The following is a 21,482-nucleotide window of genomic DNA, read 5'->3' on the forward strand; positions in this document are numbered from 1 at the left end:
CCCAAGCATATCGAGAATAATTATCCACAAAAACAACATAATATCTATGTAACATGGAGCAATACCCGTACTGGTACGTCCTAGGTATGGGGTTAACTGTACTAGGTATGGCCAACGTACCCGATTATGTATCCATCAAGTTTCGAACTCGGTCAAAGTTGACTGAGTCCAAAATTGTCCACATGTTAGAGTTTATGTTTTTTTTTTTTTTTTACTTTAAAGAAAATGCTGCATCTAAGCGGTGCTCACTGCTCATGCGGACAGTAAGGGCAACTTCGACAACCTCCATCCATCATTTCCAGCATGTGATCGAGTATTCTGGTGAACAACAACTTCTCTAGCGAACTGTGATGCCCTTGTTGTGGTATTCTGACGTCATTTGCTTTTCCATCGCCTGATTTGGACGTTTTTTTCTCTGTCCAACGTTTAAGCTTCTTCCATCTCTAAGAGCCTCACCCTTTGTCCATTAACCAACACAAGTATTTTCATCCTCCGTCGACTGTCGACTTCTTTATTTTCTGCCACTTTCCCTTCCTTCAATTTGAACTGTTCTGTTTGCGGTTCACACACTGAAAATAAGCCATTGTCGCTTGATTTGTGCGTTTTCCTGGTCCGCTGGAGATAACCTGATTTGTGCGTTTTTCAGTCAACATCGTTGGAGCTGCATCTATGCACTTATGTGTAGTTTCTATAAATTCATTTTGGATCATGATTTATGAATATGTTATTCTATTAGTTTGGATTCCATATATTTATATATATATATATATATATATATATATATATATATATGTGTGTGTGTGTGTGTGTGTTTGTGTGTGTGTGTGTGTGTGTGTGTGTGTGCATGCGTGCGTGTGTGTTTGTAATTTGTTCGGCTGTACCTCCACACCCAAGTTTTTTGAAAATGGTCCGTACCTGTATCATTTCTTATGTAACAAACATAATATAGTAAACCTCCTTTAGACATAATATGAGCCGGTCCCATACATCCACATGCACTAATTTAAATTTAAAGTGTGCTTTTGCAACACAGTTACTATTGCCAAAAGGTAAAGTCTTAATTTTGGCTTTGATACAATCATCACATGAAATCATTTCTTTACATTTTTCCTCCAAAAATAGGATACAAGACATTTTAACTTGAATGTCCAAGTCTTTGATGCCAAATTTGAATGTCACTTTTCTTGACAATATTGCAAGTAAGGTTGGAGAGGTCCAAATTATCAACACAATATAGATCTTTTTTTTCTAGAACCTTCCCCAACAGTTTTCTTGAAAAGATGGTTCTGCATGAAAAATTTATTTTGTGAGAAGATAGTATCACATCCATGAACGATTATTTGAGAAACTGACAAAAGGTTCAAGTTAAGTTTGAGAATAAATTTAACTTTTGGTATTTTGAAAACTTTTGAATTAAAATTTTGATCAAGTTTTTCAATACATTTGATTTCAAGAGGAGTTCCATCAACGGTTTTAATAAAGGGGCATACTCTTCTTTAGTGCATTCGGTAAAATGGTTGTATGAAATGAGACTCCAAAATCAAGTATCCAAGAGTATTTGTTGATGTAGATGTTGTTGAATTAGAAGAGTTTATGTTTCTAGGTGGTTCTTTGCAATATTTAATAGTTAGGAGGTCTTTTTAAACATTCCTCTATTTTCGGTTGATGTACTTTGTAAACCTCTCTTCAACCCTAATCTCTTTATAATGGAGATTAGGGTTAGTAAATGAATTAACGATTCTCTCTCTAAGGCTGCCGGCTGTAACATGGTACAGAGCCGGCGATCTCCACTCTTCTCCTCCGTCGGCTGTCGTGATTTTTCGGCGACCCCTTCTCCTCTTCCTCTCCCATCTCTTCCCACTTCTTTTCCTCTATCATTCCTTTCTCTCTTCTCTCTGCTGATCGAAAGATAGTGAAGCAGCGTGGAAGGGGAACCTAATCACATGTGAGAGGTATGTGTGATTAGGTCCCCAACGTGGATGTAGTGGAGCGTAAGCAACTGCGTGGGAGTTGCAGTGGAAAGTTGTTGTAAGTCAGATATAGCTTCGTGGATGAATAACAGCACATGGACTCCATTATTATTCAGATCTAGGCTCGTGGAAAAGTAGTTGCATGTGGATTCTTGTTCAGATCTGTGCTCGTGGAAGATTAACTGCACGTGGACGATATTCTTAACATATTTTTTTTGCTGACTGTCAAAAGTGGCTGCAAGTGGAGTAGCTGCACGTCGGGTATATTTTTTTTCAGATTGAATGACTTGTGTTATAATCTGGTGGACTGATTTGATCAGCAAAATTTTTTTATATGCATACGTGGATACGTAGAAGCCTGGTGGACTGTTTCGAACAACAAGTTCATATATTCTTTTTCATTTATTGATTGCTGCGATTGGTGGACTGATTTACTGAGTAGCAAGTTCATAGAAATTTGTTTAAGTATTGCTTTTGGTGCGAAATATATATATATATATATATATATATATATATATATATATATATATATATATATATATCTGCTGCCTAAGTTTTCTCAAGTTGATTGCCGCACGCTATACTCTTGATTGTATCATAATGCAACCATATTAAGATCACATTGTCAAGTCGTGCACTATGGCCGCTGAAGGCAAGACAGAGATGCAGTATGAGCATAAGAACACAGACAATCTCTTTTCTTCTGGCTCTACTGTAAAGTTAGATGGATCTAGCTATGAGATTTGGTCCTGTGTATTTATGATGTCTGTGATTGGACATCGGAAGGAACATGTTATAGAAGAAGTTGAGCCTGTGATGAATAGTGGAAGACATAGTTCATGGAAGGAAGATAATAATATTGTCATGTCATGGATCATGAATAGTGTGCCACGACAAATTACCTCTATTATTGCATATTATACTTCTGCCAAACAAATGTGGGATTTTTTGAAGCAAACGTACTCAAATGAAAAGAATGTTAGCAAGATTTTGCAGGTGGAGGAAGAATTACTTAATTTGCGACAGGGTGACCAAAGTCTTGCTCAGTACTTTGCTTCCATCAAGTCAATCTATGAAAGACTTAAAGCTTTGCGTCCTCCATGTCCCACATGCCACAAGACTCATGGTGAACAGTTTATGGTAACAAAGTTTTTACAAGGTCTCTCTCCCGAGCATGCAGTAGCAAAGGCACAGATGTTGATTGGAGCAGAAATTCCTAACCCAGCTGAGGCTTATAACAGACTCAGCCGTCTTGCTGTGACTCTTTCTTTGCCTTCCACCGATGCTACTCCCTCTGCTTTGGTAGCTTCAGGAGGCCGTGGACGTAATTTCTTTGGGGGAAGGGGCATAGGCCGAGGGTCAGGAGGAGGTCGTGGGAGATTTCAGTGCACCTTTTGTGGGAAAATAGGGCATTTGGAAGACAGATGTTGGGATAAACATGGTCGTCCTTCCGCTATACCCCTAGGAAGAGGTGTTGCATCCAAGCAGGGCAAAAATTCATTACAGTCTTCTATTGGATCTATCCAAGCAGCTTCATCAGTAGTAGAGGGGTCTTTATCTTCTTCCAATCCTGAAACTGTGACTGTGAATATCAACAAGTCAGAGTATGAGGAGTTCTTAGCACACAGATCTACTCAACCGTCGGCCTCTACAGTTATGATAGACAATGCTATGTCCGTTGATACTGCTCCACATGATACATGTACTACTTGGATTATTGATTCATGAGCATCGATGCACTTTTGTAGTAGACCTTCTATGTTTATCGTGCTACAATCATTACCTCAAACACGTCATGTGAGACTTGTAGATGGTAGATGGTATGGGTTATGGAGATATTAAGATTTCTCAGTCTATGACAATTCCTAATGTGTTATATGTTCCTAAGTTTCCCACTAATCTTTTATCAGTTGGACAATTGATTAATGATTTACATTGTCGTGTTACATTTGACTCTGGTGTATGTTCATTTGAGGACTTGCAAACTGGGAAGACGATTGGTGGAGGCTATGAGAAAGGGGGCATCTACTTCCTGTCTGATTCTGTGGTTATTGCAGTCGTCTCGACTTTTTCATTGTCCTCCTCCTTCCAGTGGCATCTCAGACTTGGTCATCCATCTGTCTCCAAGCTCCGTCACCTACTTCCTCATCTATCAATACCAAAGTAGTTCCAGTGTGAGGCCTGTTAACTTGGCAAACACACCCGTAGCATTTATTCATCGAGTCTTAGTCCGTCCAGTTTGTGGACTATTTGATCTTCTTCATGTTGATGTGTGGGGTCCTAGCAGAGTTGCTAGTAGGTCTAGATTTCGTTATTTCCTTGTCATTATTGAAAGAAAGGTCTGAAGTCATATGTACTCTTAAGAACCTTATTATTGAAATAAAGATCCAGTTTGGTATTTTTGTTAAAAGCATTCGCACTGATAACGCTCTTGAGTTCAAGACATCTACCTTAATGAAATTTTACTCTGATAATGGCATTTTTCCTCAGTTTACTTGTCCCCATACCTCCCAGCAAAATAGAGTAGCTGAGTGGAAACATCGCCAACTTTTAAATGTGGCACACTCTCTAATGCTTCATACTAATCTACCTGCATATTTTTTGGGAGATGTCATTCTCACTACCTGTTACTTGACCAACCGTTTACCCTCATCCTCCATTGACAACAATGTTCCCATTAAACTTGTGCACACACAATGACCCTTATTTCCAGTATCTCCCAAAGTATTTGGTTGCACATGCTTCGTTCACATACTTGGACCCACACGTGATAAATTGGGTGCCTAAACCCTTAAGTGTATCTTTATTGGCTACTCCAGGAATCATAAAGGTTACAAATGCTTTGACCCCTTGACTCAAAAGGAGTATATCAGTGCGGATGTGATATTATTTGAGTTTCAGCCTTATTATAGTTCCTCACCTACCTTTACTGAGATGCCACTATCATATGACCCACTACGTATTCCTCCTATTCCTTTGGAGTCATTCCCTTATGAGTCTCCTTCTGAGGATTTTCCCACTGTAGTGTTCAAGTTTCGTGATCCTTCGCTGGTCTACACACGTCGACAGGACCCTTCTCATGATCCTTCCCCAACCGCTTCTCAGGAGGTAAGTACATCTAAAGTGAGTATACCTAGTCCATTTGATCCCTGTCAAGACTTACCTATTGCTCTTCGCAAAGGCAAGTGACAATGTACTCTGCATCCTATATCTTATTTTGTTTCTACTGACAGTGTTGGTAAAAATATGCAATAGTTTATTCAAGCTCTGGCTGCCCATGCAGTTCCTACTTGTCACCAATAGGCCTTACTAGATACCCAATGGAGACAGACTATGCAAGATGAGATGAATGCATTAGTTCAGCGAGGCACTTGGGAACTTGTTGATCCTCCTTTTGATTGTGACATTGTTGGCTTCAAGTGGGTATTCACAGTGAAATATAATTCTGATGGTTTTATGGAAAGATACAAAGCTCGGTTGGTTGCTAAGGGCTACACGCAAACTTACGGGGTTGATTTCTTCGAGACTTTTTCTCCTGTTGCTTGGTTGGGGACCATTCGTCTTATCATCTCAATGGTTGTACACCATGACTGGTACATGTATCAGCTTGATGTCAAAAATGCATTTCTGTACGGTGATCTCGATGAGACCGTCTATATGCAACAACCACCAGGGTTTGAACGACAGGGGGAGTGTGGAAAAGTGTACAAACTGAAGAAAGCTATTTATGGACTCAAGCAGAGTTCTCGTGCGTGGTTTCATAAGTTCTTTGAGGTAGTCTCAAAGTGTGGCTTTGCGAGATCCCCTCTTGATCATTCTCTATTTATCAAGAAGAATTCCAGGGGTATGACCGTTCTAGTGGTTTATGTTGATGATATTATCCTGACAGGTGACTCCGATCAAGAAATTTCTGATACAAAGTTGTTTCTTGAAAAACACTTTGTGACGAAAGATCTTGGTCAACTACGATATTTCTTGGGAATAGAGGTTGCTCGCAATAGGGAAGGTGTAGTTCTCTCTCAACGGAAGTATGTTGTTGATTTATTGCAGGACACCAGAATGTTAGGAGCTAAACCGGCTAATCTACCTATGAATCCACGCATGTATCTTCATGATGACCAATCAGAATTAGTGGATTCTCGATCATACAGATCTCTTATTGGAAAGCTCCTCTATGTTATTGTGACCAGACCAGACATTAGCTTTGCAGTGGGGAAACTAAGTCAATTTATAGAAAGACTCAGGAAAGTTCATTGGGATGTTGCTTTAATGATGGTCAAATATCTGAAATCGTTTCCTGGCAAAGGACTTTTGTTCACAAAAGGCAAGACCCTGGAAGTAGAAGCTTATGGTGTTGCTGACTATGCTGGCTCAGTCGAAGAAAGGAAATTTACCACAGGATTCTCTGTATTTGTGAGAGACAGACAACCTTATATCCTGGAGAAGCAAAAAGCAAGGTGTGGTGTCAAGATCTAGTGCAGAATCTAAATACAGAGCTATGGCTCAAACTGCTACTGAAATGACTTGAGCTAAATCCATGCTATCTAGCCTAAGTGTCGATTCCACTTCCCATGAACATGTATTGTGACAATCGAGCAGCCACATACATTGCAAACAATCTAGTTTTTCATAAGAGAACTAAACATATTGAAGTAGACTGCCATTACATTCGGGATCTCGCTCAAGGAGGGACCATAACCACTATTCATGTATCATCAGATGATCAAGCTGCAGATGTCTTCACTAAAGCTCTTCCTATTGGTGATTTTTCTAGATGTTGTGATAAGCTGAGCATGATTAATATGTATGCTCCGGCTTGAGGGAGAGTGTTGAATTAGAAAAGTTTATGTTTCTAGGTGGTTCTTTGCAATATTTAATAGTTAGGAGGTCTCTTTAAACATTCCTTTATTTTTGGTTGATGTACTTTGTAAGCCTCTCTTCAACCCTAATCTCTTTATAATGGAGATTAGGGTTAGTAAATTAATTAACGATTCTCTCTCTAAGGCTGCCGGCTGTAACAGATGTCACCGTTGCTCCGGAAATTGGAGACGCCCCTCCTTTGAAAAGTGGCTAAAGAGCATAAATTAGCTTTGGTTGAAGAGCACTTACAAGTTTGTCTAGGTCAAAGTGGTTGCTTTCTTTACTTTTTTCATGTTTCTCCAATCCAACTTGTTCTTTTTGTTCAATTTCTTCAATTTAGGACATCTAGGTTTAATATGTCATTCTTAAGGAATTCCAAGCTTCATGAGCAAAGTTATGTTTGGCTATTTGACTCATAGTTGTAGTATCAACACAAACAAGAATCCATATAATGATTTTGTGGTGTCCTATCTTCCATTCTTTCCATTTTTTCTCATATTCATTCACTACTTTATCTTTTTCGATTCTATTTATTTCATCGACTTTTTCATCTATGGTTTTCATCAAGACTAATTGTGGCTCGCTTTTAGACCCATCAACAAGTCCCCACAATCTTTTACTTCTTATGAAGTGTTCCATTGTTCTTGCACATTGAATATAATTTGATGAAAAAAGTTTAGGGAGAACAATGGAAGTAGTTCTCTCATCCATGATGTGTACCTTATATAGATGTAATTGAGTTGTTGAGGCAGCACTAAGATGAAATCAGCCACAAAGTCAAGAATAAGAGAACTTGAGGCAGCACCAAAACAGCCCACGAAATCACCCACAAAATTTAACAAGATAGAAGCTTGTGACCGTACCAAATATAGCCACAAAAATCGGCGAGATATCCAAGAGAACAGCCACCAAAGATCAGCAAAAAAACAACTCCTTTTTGTACAAAACAGCAGCCTATACTTTCGTCAAATAGTTGTTGTGCTTCACAGCTACAAATAAGCAGCAAGGACTGATTTTTCAAGACTTTGAAAATCAGCAAACGAAGAGCCAAACCATGGCTCTAATACCATGTAAACCAGGCTTCAATTTGACAATACGAACACTTCAACAGTCATACTCTTGAAGATACCAGCTACTTCAAGAAATCACACAAGGAGAAACCTCAAACTAGAGGAGTAACACTTCTACTTAATCTCAAATAAAGTACATAACTATGCCTTAAAGGTTAACCCATACAAAGCATGGGACTCAAGTCCCTTGTTTATATAAGTAAAGAAGAAAGGGAAAAGGAGCTAGCTGTTGGGCAGCTCCAATGTCTAGATTTCTAGCCGTTGGGAGCAGCCAACAGCTAGTTCCGTTGATAAAAAATATATATATAAAAAAGACGCACAGAAAAATAAAAGGAAAATAAATACATAAAGGCCTTTGCATACATACATATATTTATATATACAAAGCATACATCAAACTACTAAATGTTTAAGATATATGACTGCAGCCAGTGTCACAAAAAACGTGTTTTTTTTTTAAAAAAAACGTGATAAATTAAACTACTGTTTAAAACTTAAAAAAACGTTTTTTAAAAAAAAAACATTAAAAACGAAAAAATACGTTTTTGCGTTTTTAATGTGTTTTTTTACTTTTTTTATTTTTAATGCCAAACATTTTTTTTTTTTCATTTTCTATTTTTTATTTGTTGCAAATCTACTTATTTTTTGATGTTTGTGTTATTAGTTTCTCACCTATTTTATTTTTCTCCCATTTTTAGTTTTTGTAAATTTTAAAAAATTTACCGTATTTTGCTCGTATTTTTTCCGTTTTTTTTCAAGCTCACCGTATTATCCCCGAGAAAAACGTCGCCGTTTAAAACCTGAAACGTTATTTGTGACTATGGACTGTTCGTATAAAAACATATATGCATACTTACATTAGAGCTAATCCTTAAATTTTAATAGCTTATAGTGATTAACTTCTAAAAGACTTGAATGGCACCGTCATTCTAAAAATATTCATGAAACCGTACAATGGTTTTACTGCTTGCTTAACTTGGCCTTGCTGTATTTATTTTTGCAACACTTGAAATAGCGCAAACAGTTTGTCAAATCACAAATGGCAAACTCCAAACTCCAAGACATTGCATGCATTGGGTACTTCATAAGTTATAGTTTATATGAACTTGATCTAGGATTTGACTGGCATGTGAGTATTTCTATTTTAAGTTTCCTCTTTTTCCTTCCACAACATCCCTTCAGTGAGGACTGGTCTCAAGCTCATGGTTAATACTTAATACTTCTCCATCCATAGGAAGGTTCAGTGATCACATATGAAAAAAATCCTTGATTTCGTTTCACTTTTTAGTTTTTGCAAGCCATGGGGGTTGACATCATATCCATTGTTGTTAAAGTCTCACCCAGGCTCTCAGGCTTAGGTGATCGTGAAGATAGCTGGTTTTAGGTGGCCTGCTATTTGAAAATGCCTAGGCACTCAATAGCCTAACCTTTTTCATTGACAGCCTTAACTTTTGTTTTCTTTTCCTTCCTTTTAGGACAATTTTTTTTCTCTGTTTTTGTTTAGTTTTTTAACTGTTGTTGTTGTTGCATGTGATTTTGCATTGAAACAATATGAATATGTGTTTGAATGCACATTTATAGTTATGATTACATTTTATAAACTACTATACTTTTTTGTTCTTAATACTATTTTGAATTGTAGTAGAAGACAATTTAAAACAGTCAATATTAATATGAACTATGGTCATTAAGGATTTATGCCCCTCTTTCTTTCTTTCAAATTAAAGTAATAATTTTAGCTTTTGTCTTAGGATTTTAGTTTTCAAAATTAGAATCAGAGATTCTAGCAGTTATCATGATTTTGCATGTTTTATAACATTGACAAGCAGTGGTATTTACTTATAAGTTTTTTTGTTCTATATTACTTGTTAGCTGTTCGACTTCATTAAATTTGATCTTTCAAACTTTTGACCATGTTTATTAGTATGTTACAAAATGTTTAATGTATTTTTTTTATTGTTATAAGTTGATAAAGGGGTTTTTCATTCAGAAATGCTCAGTTTTGTTATTAATTTTAACAACTAATGTTGCATTTTATTAGTTTCCTTTTTTGGGTTGTGGCCCTTTTAATGTGCCTAATGCTACCCAGCCTTTAGAGTTTAGACTCATTTAACTGCCTAGGCTGCAGCTGATGTGATTGTATACATGCACATACGCACACGACTCTGTATTTATTTGAATTATTTTAACAATCTTTATGTGACAATATGTAATTGTGTATTTGTTTATAGATGTCATTATATGTAATAATTAGTGTTTCCAGTCATTAGTTTTTACAATTTTTTTCATACCACTTGAAGCACCTGGTGCACTTTAAGTGTGTCTGGTGTTCTAGGGTTTACTTGTCTCTTAGTCTCCACCTAACACTTATAACAACATAGTTATATCTAAAGTTAAAAAGTGCATACAGTGGTTCCATCTTGACACAAAGAAACAGATATCCGACTTCTGCTCATCAGACTTATGGTTTTTTCTACAGGGATATAATGGAGATCAAAGAATCAGAGCATAGGGCTTACATGCAAGCTGAGATGTTAAAATCTGATTTAGATGAGCACAGTCTGGAGTTGCGAGTTAGAGCAGCTAATGAGGCTGAAAGTACATGTCAGCAAAGGCTGACTGCTGCTGAAGCTGAAATATCTGATCTGATGGACAAATTGGATACTTCACAGAGGTTATATTCCTTGTTACTTTATGCTTGGACAATGTATTTGTAGTTCCTAGATACCGTATCTGAAGGTTGTTATCATTGTTAAATTTGTGGTCTCCTGCTTATTTTCTGCTGTAGATCATGCACTTGTTAGCGACCTTCCTATGGCATCTGGAATGAACTGAAATCCTCATAGGGATGCCTTTTTTGTGTTGCCATTTGCATGCAAAGGATGAGCATCCTGAATATTCTATGTGACACAGGTGCAGCACAGAACTTTTCGGAAAAAACTTGGGTCTGGAACTCATGATATATAAGTGTGGGTGTGGGTGTGTGTGTGAGAGAGAGAGAGAGAGGGAGAGAGAGAGAGAGAGAGGGTTAAAAGTAAAGAGAAAGCCTCTTATTGTAATAAAAGAGAATTTTAAAAGAAGTAAAAAGTTGAAGAGAAACTTTGTAAAATGAGCTTTTTTTTGTAAATGATAACAAAAGAGATGTTTAAAACAAAAGATTTTTATAAAAATCCCAACAATAGTTGATCTCAAGCCCAGCCCTCTCACCAGCGAGCTGCAGACCTAATTGAAATTCTCTTTTGATAACCCTCCCTACTATGCCTGTACAGAAGGTGTGGCACATGAGAGAAACAAGAATGAATATGCATCTGAAAGTTTTTTCTTCAGGACGGAAACATCAAGGAACTAAGCTTTACGCAACTTACAAGTGCAAACTGCTGGCTTTTAATGAGGCACTTGTGAGAGGGAGGGGGATGGATGGAGATTGTTCAGCAGACATTGAAATGGTTGATTTGCAGAGTATTATTTACCTAAAGTCAATAATATTAGTAAAGTTACAAATTGTCTATATTTAAGGACTGTACCTGCAATTTCTTGAAAACATGAATGATTTTTTTCTCCTGTTCTTGTATCCAACTGTTGCATTTGTTTCTCTTATTTGCAAGGAACCAACTTATCTATCATCTTACCTAGAAGCATTCTTTAATGCAGACATATTTTGGAGGTTAGAGAAGCTATAAAAGTGAAGGATGAAGAGGCAGAAGCATATATTTCTGAAATTGAGGTTTTAAGAACTCTATTCTGTGGTGTTCTTTTATGTTGAAGTTTTGGATTGCTTATGCTAAATTTCTGTCTCCTTTTTATGTAGACTATCGGTCAAGCTTATGAAGATATGCAGATGCAAAACCGTCGACTTCAGCAACAGGTGGCTGAAAGAGATGATTACAATATCAAGGTATTCAGATTTTCGTCTTTCATCTATGTCACACAGGTATGGGTTCAGGTGTGGTGTGGATGTGGCGGTTTTCTAAAACCTTTGGTGGAGGATATATATGGGTGCGGTGATTAGAGTTCCTCACTCTATTCCATGCAGAAAGACAAATAAAAGGAAAATAGAAAGAAGTAAAAGAAAATAAAGAGAAAGGGGAAATTAAAGAAGGAAAATTAGGGCTAAAAATTTATTAATCAGTTCAATTAATCCATCAAAGAATAAATGTTCCCTTAAATAGGCCTATCTAAGCACCTTGGATCTTGGATCCAAACAGAATATAAAAGGGCCCGAAAAGGCAAGTATAACCGTATAATTTATGAGCTTATATGAGAGAGAGATATTAAATTATTAAAAATGATACACAATAAAAGAGATTATGTATGCATATCACAAGGCAAATGGATAAATAATATATGCATATTACAAGGCCAAGAGAAGCACAGCAGACAAAGGGAAAAATGAAACCTGCCAAGCCGTAGGTTATATGACAGATTAACAAAAAACAGTTATACACATTATGAACTTGCATATATTATATATCAAACAGTAAAGATATTGTAAACATAGCGGACACATATATATAAACATATTATAAACAAATATATATAAGGTGGACAGCAGAGGGGGAGAGCTCAATGACTTCCAGCTCCACTTTCCGATGGCGAATGCGATGATGGCTAATGCCTGATGCTTTCAGAGATAAGACCAGTCCATTGCAAAAAAGGAATATGCCAAGCCGATCTAGGAGACTGTAGGAGAAAAATGAAGGCGATTGTGGTTCACGTCCATGGAGAGAAGGATGGTCATGAAGAGAGAGGGGGGAGTGGTTAGGGAGAGAAAGCATTGAAGAGCACCGGACGGTGGAAAGCTGCATCCTAAGCATTAGAGAGAGATACTTGGCTCCATGCCAATTGCTGATAACTAGTTGCCGTTTATAGGAGGCAATGGGTTGAAGGGAATAAAAAGGGGGTTCACGTGGAACCTTGATCAAGCCTTTTATTTATTTATTTATTTTTACCTTTCACTTAAAATGAGGATATTTTAGACCTTGTAAGGGTTGACTACATCGACTCACCGTTGATGCAAGTTGCTTGTGCCCCTATTTTGGAATACATTAGTCCAGCATCGACTGCATCTTGAGCCACAAAGATGCTGCATTCACATTTGTACATGCACCCATGTTGCATTGGCACAGGTTATGAAGGGGACTTTCCATGCTTATTCACATTAATTTTTTTGTAGTTATTTATTTTTGTTCGTTATTGATGTATGTATTTGTTTTTGTTATATATATGCACACTCTTGTCCTTGCACTCACGTTTTTTAAAATTGCTTTACCCCCATGTCTGCACCCACAACCATACCCATGTGACAGACTCATACGTTTAAATAGTGCCCTTTAATTACTTTGGATGTTTGATCCATAATAGAAACTCGAGAAATAAAAGGGTCCAACATTCATAAAATGGATAGACTCCAAGATCCACTCTAAATGGATCATGCTTGTGTCAATTCCCTTAGTTGAAGAACTCGACTCCTGACGAATGAACATGTTCTGCAATCATGCTAGTGGGTTGCACTGGATGTTTCTGGTCCTTAGTTCACCTCGAGTATGTATGCAGGGGTACTTTAGCTTTTGGTGATTAGGCTGGAACAAAATCTGCCACTGAACATGTATTACCTGTGCATGCATCTTGCTGTGAGCCCAGTGCTGACAAGGCATAGCCTGACATATGACTGGTCTGGGCTTGCTGAATTTGTCCTAATGATTCTGTTGGATCACAATAAGGGCATAGGTCGGCCACGATGAAGATTGCAGAAATGTTCCAATCTTTGGGGAGCTCAAGTAAGGGTCTCTCTCTTTTTTTCTTTTTTTTTGCAAATGCTGGAGGATCTGAAAAGGACCATGTTACGAGGATTGAACTTGTTGTAGGTTCCAATAGGGAATTGTTTGCATACGCACCACACTACATCTTGAGCCATAGGGTCAATATATAGGGAGCAGGAACAAGTGATACATCAACCACATACATCGGAGAGTGTTCATAGACAATTTGAAATTGGGATTTTGGTAGAATGATTGACCGCACTAAGTGAACCTAGCTTACGGCAACACTAAGTCCCATATTTCTGACCACGGTATGTCAAGGGTTTCCTAAAGTGCAATTGAGAACCTTGATTTGACTGTCGGTTTGAGAGGGACATGCACTAGTAACTTGTAACTTGGCTTTCAACAGTACCTATGAAGATTTAAAAAAATGACTCAAAAACTAGATATTCTGAGGTGATGCTCTGGAGAAGACTATAAATGGAGCAATATCCCAAAAATAAAAGACGCAACCAGTGAAGCATCCATGGTTTGCTTGCTTTACAAGCACACAACTATTTTGGAAAACTGATCCTTGACTATCATAATGGAATCAAAGCTTGTATTGGACTTGGGAAGACCCATGATACAATCTATAGAAACATGGTCCCAAGGATGGTCGGTGGTAGGTAAAGGGGTGTGCAAATTATTATTTTTATGGTGACCTTTGGCCATTTGACAAACGCAATATGGATAGGCTAATAACATTTTTCATCCGCCAAGGCTAAAGTTTTATCATGGCCAAAATTATCAAACATAGCACCCTCATGCAATCCAAATATTGAGTGCAACTTGATTTGGAATACATAATTTGTTGCCTTTAAATAAATAACCATTAGAACTGTGAAAAGAGAATTTGGAACAATAGATTTTGCTATACATTCCTCTTAGATCTTTCGGAATTTGGGTCAATAGGATGAGCTCCTTATTTATAACTATCAAAACTAGTTACCTAGACAAAGTGGCCAGGAGACTATTTTCTAATCATGGCATCAACAACCTTATTAAAAGTACTATACTGATGTCTAATTGGAAATATATTCTTGTAGTAACCTGATCCATTTAGCATGCCTAACACTGAGTTTCTTTTGCTTTTTTTTAAAAAAAAAAGAGCAGAAGGGCATGGCCATCGTCTTTCCCTGCCCAACGCTGGACGTCTCTTCTTTTTTTTTTTACAATTTTTTAGGGCCGTCTGAGTGGACGATCCATACCCGAATGTTTGCTCAGCTAGGCCCTTGCTTATGCAGGGACACAAGGTCAAGATACCCGGGTACGTTTACATTGTCAGACACGGCTACGGTGAACGTACCTAGGTCCGTATCCATCCAAAAACAGACTCGGTCAATGTTGACCGAGTCCATTTTCGTCCAAAAGTTAGGGTTTTTTTTTCCGTATTTCCTTTAAAAAACATATAGCCTCGATAGAACTCTAACAAGGGCTCCATTTTGCTCTTCTCCACTACTATTTGTTGAGGAAGAACTCGAGCGACCTCTGGAGGAAACGATTTGGGCTAGTGTTGGCTGATTTGGGCGATATTTCTTTCGTCGACCTCCAGCGACCTTCTTGCATCAACTATTTTTCCTTTTATTGTTGTTCTTAGTAGTATTTTTGTTTTTCTTCTTTTACTTGTTCGTCATTTTTAATCTTCTTTTTGTTCTTCGAAAATCATATCGTCTGCCCTTTCTTTTTTACATTTATATGCAACCATGCTCCACAATGCCGAGCCGTTCCAATATTTTTTGTTTTCAGTGCCTAAATCCTGCATTTTCTGCATCTGAGCCATTCCAGTTTAGCATTTAGCGCTTAGATTCTAGTTCCACAATGTTGAGCTGTTCTGGATGTGAAAATTCACCTAATATTCATGTTTGACTGTCTAAGGGGCTGCTCGATCGTCCATATGTTTAAAATTTTTCATTGGTTTCTTAAATACATTGCTGAAAGAGCCATTAATATGTATTTTATATGTTGTTTATTTGTTTATATTGAGATATATTTTCTAAGTATTTCCACTTGTTTATATATATATACATATGTGTGTGTGTGTATATGGTCGTACCCTCGCACCTAAATTTTTTGAAAATGGTTCGTACCAGCACCCGTACCTATGTGACATAGGTATCACAATACATTGAAAGCGTTGCCAGAATGAAAATATTGTGAAATTTTGTGAATATCTTTTTTCGAGATTTCCTAAAAAATCATTCTTTAATATTTTTAATATTTCTTGCATTTGTCTTTTGACATTTTAATAACTATTTTAAATTCTTATGGATGTTTCTCTTGGAAAATTGGTAGAAAAAATGTGATTTCATAATTTTCCTATTTATTTTGTATATATATTAAATGTTTTCAATTCGTATGATCTTTCCAAGGAAAACAAATTTTCCAATTTATACTTGAGGTTAACCTCGCCAATAAAAACGAAAGGATTATATTTGTGATTGTGGTTCAAATTTAAACAAATCATGCCAAATGCAAGAAAAATGAGATATGCACTATTAAAGGTCGTGGGTTATAATGCACATTCCATCTTTGTGATTCTGTACATCGCCATAAAGTTGTAAGCATTTTCCTATGACAGCTTGTCTCGGAGAGCATGAAAGTAAAGCATGCTCAAAGCAGCCTTGTTGCTGAAAAGCAGGCTTTAGCAAAGCAACTGCAGCAAGTCAATGCATCATTGGATTTTTTGAAGATGAGAATTGCGCGTGGCGAGGAGCAGGTACTTTTCTATCTTCAGTGGTATTATTTTGTTAAGCAATAAATTTCATTATGGTTATACCGCTTGATTCTCTGCAGATTAAAGCTTATCTTGCCCAAGCTGCCAAGGCTTCACAGGAAAATAGACATCTAGCAATGAGCGTGGAGACTGCAAAAGTGGAACAAATAGATGCTGAAAAGGAGCTAAAATGGCTGAAGACAGCTGTTGAGTCCTCAGAGAAAGATATTGAGCATAATCAGAAGAAGTTTGATGAGCTTCAAGCAGAACTAGAAAAGGAAAGGTAGGCTACGCTTGGTATTATTCTGGAAATAGTTCTATTTGCATTTGCTTAGCTACTCAGATTCTTAATGACAGTACCCTTTAAAGCTCAAGCATTCCTCTCCATCTTGTCATGCTGTAATTATTTATTTTTGAATCGTAATGCGGTGAACTGGTATTTATTCGTCAAGCCTTTCTCATTCCCATTTTCTTCTCTTGGTCAATATAATCAGATTGGAGAACGAAAGGCTAGAGGAAGAGGTTCAGAAGCTTAGAGACAAAGTTGAACAGATGGCTTCTGAAAGCAGTGAAGCGGCAATCGAGAAACTTCAAGAAAAAATAAAGGATTACAAAGCTGTATTGAAGTGCAGTGTTTGCTATGAGAGACCGAAGGAGGTACTTGGACATAGTTCTTTTACTTTGAAAATTTTAGGTAGTCTAATTTATGCTTAACCAGTTACCATGTGTACCTCACAGATGCAAATATTTGCCAATATCTTGAAATTTCAAAACACCAAATACCATCATTTCGAAGCCAGCTGATAATGTCGGCAAAGCAAGGCAATAATTTTAAAATGTTGTCTAAAACCGAAATATTGTGATATTATCCTAATATTTTCCTAAGGATTTCAAAAAGTTTTTCAATTCCTTTAAGTATATGATTTCTTTCTTATCCTTTCTTTGTCTATAAAAGGGAATCTAGTTGTTTCTTTACGTTTTCTGTAGAAAAACTAGAAAATCTACTGTTTCATTTTATCTTTTTGAAAATTTGAAAGTGTCTGATATGTTGACAATGTGTTTCCTAGAAAATCACATCTTGAGGGAAACTCCCAAGAGAAACTTGTGGACGGTGTTCATGCCTGTGATGCAGCTTCGCATAATTAGCTTGTCTAGAGAATGTTCATGCCCGAGAACTTAAAGAACTGATACTGTCTGTTCCTGCAGGTTGTAATTACAAAGTGCAACCACCTGTTCTGTAGTCTATGCATCCAAAGGAATTTGGAGATACGCCATCGAAAGTGTCCAGGCTGTGGCACGGCTTTTGGCCAGAATGATGTACGAACAATCCATATTTAACGGTCACCATATATATTCTTTCTCCTCCCCGCCCATCTTTTTCTGATGCATATATGTATATATACCCTCATCTGTCTGTCTTATCTCGGGTTGATTTCTTTCCTTCATATTCTCTTTTACATTAATATCTTGCTGCTGCATCTTGCATTATTTTGTTTTCTGTGGCGGGATCGATTGGAAAGTGAGGGTTCTACGATGGCATGTGATTAGAAGTTCCAACAGATTGGGTATTGCATTTTGTACGATCTGATCCATTAAGTTATTATCACACTTGAGCGTTAGGGTAGGACTTGGATGAGCATTTAGGAGGTTTGACGAAAACCGTTGACAAAAACTGAGGGTAAAATAACCGAAAAGGATCTCAAAAGGACCGATGGTGCTGGGGCTTCTTTTGCTTAGCTAGCTCTCCTGTCACTTGTGCCGTTTGTTATGTGGGATGAGGAGACTGGGACTTCGGTGGGACTAAGTGATGCTGGAGTTGCAGGGACTTGTGTTCCTCACTTCGGTGTATGCGATTATTTAAATTTTTTATGATGGCGACTCTTTAATTTCTCGGTAACTGTATTTTGAGAAATTACGTTTTAGTTACTTGCTTTATAAATTTTACTTTATAGATGTTAGTTCTATTATCAAATACTTAAAGGGTGTTACAGACACCTATAACAGATCGTTACTTTTCAGTTCTTCTACCTTAAAATTAGGGTAGATTTATGGAGCATTATGTTGCAGCATTTTATGAATTTGCTTGAACTTTTACGGCAGTTTTATTGGATGCACAGCCTCTAAAGGACAAAAAACATAGAAAGATTTGTTCGTTCTGTGTCTAACCAGGAAGGTCCAAACTTGCTTGATGCTTTTGGCATCATCTTCTTCGGCGATGAATAATTCTGCATTAGCAATGTGGTTTATGAGATTTGTTTTCAGGATATGTCAAACTTCCTTCAACATTTAGCAATAATGAAAGATAATTCTTAAATTTTGGATATTATTAACAATGCATCTAAGCTCTTTATGGCTAATTCATAAAACTCAAAAGTTTATTTCTGTTGATCCTACTATTAAATCAGTAAAGTATTACCATTTTGCTGCAAGCAAAATAACATAAAAATATACTTTGAACAATTTTGGGCTGATTTTGGTTAATTTTTTAGCGTTAATAACAAAGGTTTCACCTAATCAATTTTGACGTCAAGAAAAAGGAAGTTCACTGATTCAACTATGGTTGACGTGTACGATCGTTGATGAGCATCATTAAAAGAGCTCAAGGCTAAGTCGACATGTATTTAGTGTGGCATAGGTATTTGTTGTCTCATGAACTGAAAGTTAAGCAAGTGATGACCTAAGGTTCAATTGGTGAAAATAATATTTAGCCTTCATAACAATATCGATAGTTGCATATGCTTTTTATTGTTGTTGAAATTTTGTTCATTTTCAACAGTATTGAAAAGTTTGTTGTCTTGATGTCATCGAAGTTTTGATTATGTTTTCAGAAATTTCACGAATGGAGGTTCCATTTTTTTTACTGGCTGTTAGGCTTAAGACCTCAAACTGAATCCAAGCAAAAGCCTCGAGATTTGGTTTCATCTCCCTCGTCACAAACTGATAGAGGCTTGTACAAACCCAGCTTTCAATTGTTAAGGGAACGAAAAATCAATTCGGGTTTATGTTTCCATATGTCATCTAATTCAAATTGAACTATTCCGGTTTATAGCGTTTACGAAAAACATTTGCCTAGAAAATTTTGGTGTTGCTAAAAATTTATTCCTCCATAGTTAAACATAGATGAGTACTATTTAGTGCAACTAAATAGGCTGTTACAAACTAATCAGCATAAAACTTGTTTATATTAAGAATATTTAATAATTAATAAATTAACGTAATTTGAGGAGAAGATGTCCTAAAGTTCAATTCATGGGAGGTCCTTTTTTCAGTATCATTTAACAACTGAGTGCTTCTTCAGCAATATCCGAGAAGTTTATCGATTTTCAGTTCAAAACAAAAAAGGACAGATATTCTTCACGCAGTCGAGTCAAACATGTGGTGTGTGTGCGGCCACACCCTCCATGATTTTCTGAAAATTTCTCAGATATTAACCCCTTGAGTGCAGTTTGATTTTCCATGGATCTAGATCTGAAAGAACCTCAAATATGTGATAGCTGAAATCCACAATTATATGGATTTTAGCTTCTACGTAGATTTCAAATCCACAGTTTAATATAAAAAATATATGAATTTTCAAATCCACGCTTTAATATAAAAAAAATATGAATTTGAAATATGATAAAGGATGGTCCAATTTAAAAACTGTAGATTTCATCTCTGTATTGGCCGTAATCCAACGCATATTTTTTTTTTTTTAGTTTCAATGGCCTGGGCGTTCCATTGGTAACGGCGCATAAATATCTTCCTCCTGCCCTTGGACAAAGTGCGCCCTACTAGTCAGAACCGCACGGAATTTTAATTTCACTAGAGCGATCTGGATAAGGATCTGTCAGTGTCCATGCAACTGGACCAAAAAACCCTTCTCCTTTTAAATTTTAATCCACCTTATCCTTTGTTTTTGAATTTCTTGTCCCGAGACAAAGCCAAAGTTGCTATTCTTAGGGAAACCGCATCTTTTACTTCCGCTCTTTGGGTGGAAGCTGCATTGAAATTTGGATGGAAAGTGTGAGTGCTACCCATCTACTTTTTACAAAAGACAAAATTAAAGCTTGAATTGTGGAAAGTATTAAGTTTTTTAAACAATTCTGACTGTTTTTCAGAGAAGTAAACTTGTTGAATAAAACCTTGGAAAGTAAAATGAATCTTGGATCAATCACTGAGGGACCTGATATGCTTTTATGACCTTTCAAGTTTTAGAAAGTCTCTATTCGCTTAGTTTTTATTCCTTGGGAAGTTCTATTTGCGATCTTTTCTAGTAATTGAGTTCGGAACAAGAACTTCAATCATGATAAAGTACACGAAACACATGTGATTATGATAGGATATTATTTTCGTTAAGCAAACCCGAGTAATCAAATTTGGTTTTGGTGGACGATGGGGTGAATCAAGGAACAAAAACTGGATCGAATTGTAGACAGAGTTGCCTCTTATCAGATCCTGTTGAGGTTCGACCCATTTACACCACAGATTTCTCTAGTGCTGTTTGCCAGCATAGTTTAAGTCGAGCTGAGCCAGCTCAAACTGGGGTCGAGTGGCTAAAAGCCACAACTCATGGAGCCGAGCTTGAGTTGGTTGGCTGGAGCTCAAGGAGCACGAACTCTGGTTGGCTACACCCGAGTCAAGGTTCAGCTGGAGCTTATTGGAGCCATGTATAAGTAATTACATTCAGGTTTTAACCCTGAACATGTGGATTGCGAGCTTCAAAGAAGAGCATTGAAATACATTTTCACTTATGATTAAAAAGTGAAGTATCTTTACGTATTCTATCTCCACGAACTTAATCGAGTTTATCTCAGTCGAGCTTGCCTAGCTCAAGAACTTAATCGAGTTTATCTCAGTCGAGCTTGCCTAGCTCAAGCTCCCCTCATTAAATTAAACGAGTTCAATTTTTTTTTTACTGGAACTTGACTCCTATTAAAGAATCAAGTTCTGGTCGAGTTTTAAGGAACAAGTAAGTTCGACTGAGCCTGAGTTACCTCGATTAGTTGAACAGCCGTAGATGTCTCCCTCTTTCCTCTGATGCCCCTTCTGATCATAACTACAAAACCAGGGTCATTTGCAATACCCC

At 37.1% G+C, this 21,482-nt stretch overlaps 1 protein-coding gene across 1 annotated transcript in view; it reads left to right on the top strand.

The window, feature by feature from the left end:
- The window catches only part of LOC116262577 (E3 ubiquitin-protein ligase BRE1-like 2), a 29,514-nt gene extending 11,637 nt beyond the window's left edge, over positions 1-17,877 (top strand). The window contains exons 13-19 of the mRNA XM_031642056.1: positions 10,380-10,574; positions 11,552-11,624; positions 11,709-11,795; positions 16,280-16,417; positions 16,495-16,697; positions 16,909-17,071; positions 17,621-17,877. Coding sequence (XP_031497916.1) covers positions 10,380-10,574; positions 11,552-11,624; positions 11,709-11,795; positions 16,280-16,417; positions 16,495-16,697; positions 16,909-17,071; positions 17,621-17,752 — 991 coding nt within the window. The 3' untranslated portion in view covers positions 17,753-17,877. The remainder of the gene's footprint in view (positions 1-10,379; positions 10,575-11,551; positions 11,625-11,708; positions 11,796-16,279; positions 16,418-16,494; positions 16,698-16,908; positions 17,072-17,620) is intronic.
- The last annotated feature ends 3,605 nt before the right edge of the window (positions 17,878-21,482 follow it).

This window comes from Nymphaea colorata, chromosome 10 (genome assembly GCF_008831285.2).
Source record: "Nymphaea colorata isolate Beijing-Zhang1983 chromosome 10, ASM883128v2, whole genome shotgun sequence".
Lineage (NCBI taxonomy): Eukaryota > Viridiplantae > Streptophyta > Magnoliopsida > Nymphaeales > Nymphaeaceae > Nymphaea > Nymphaea colorata.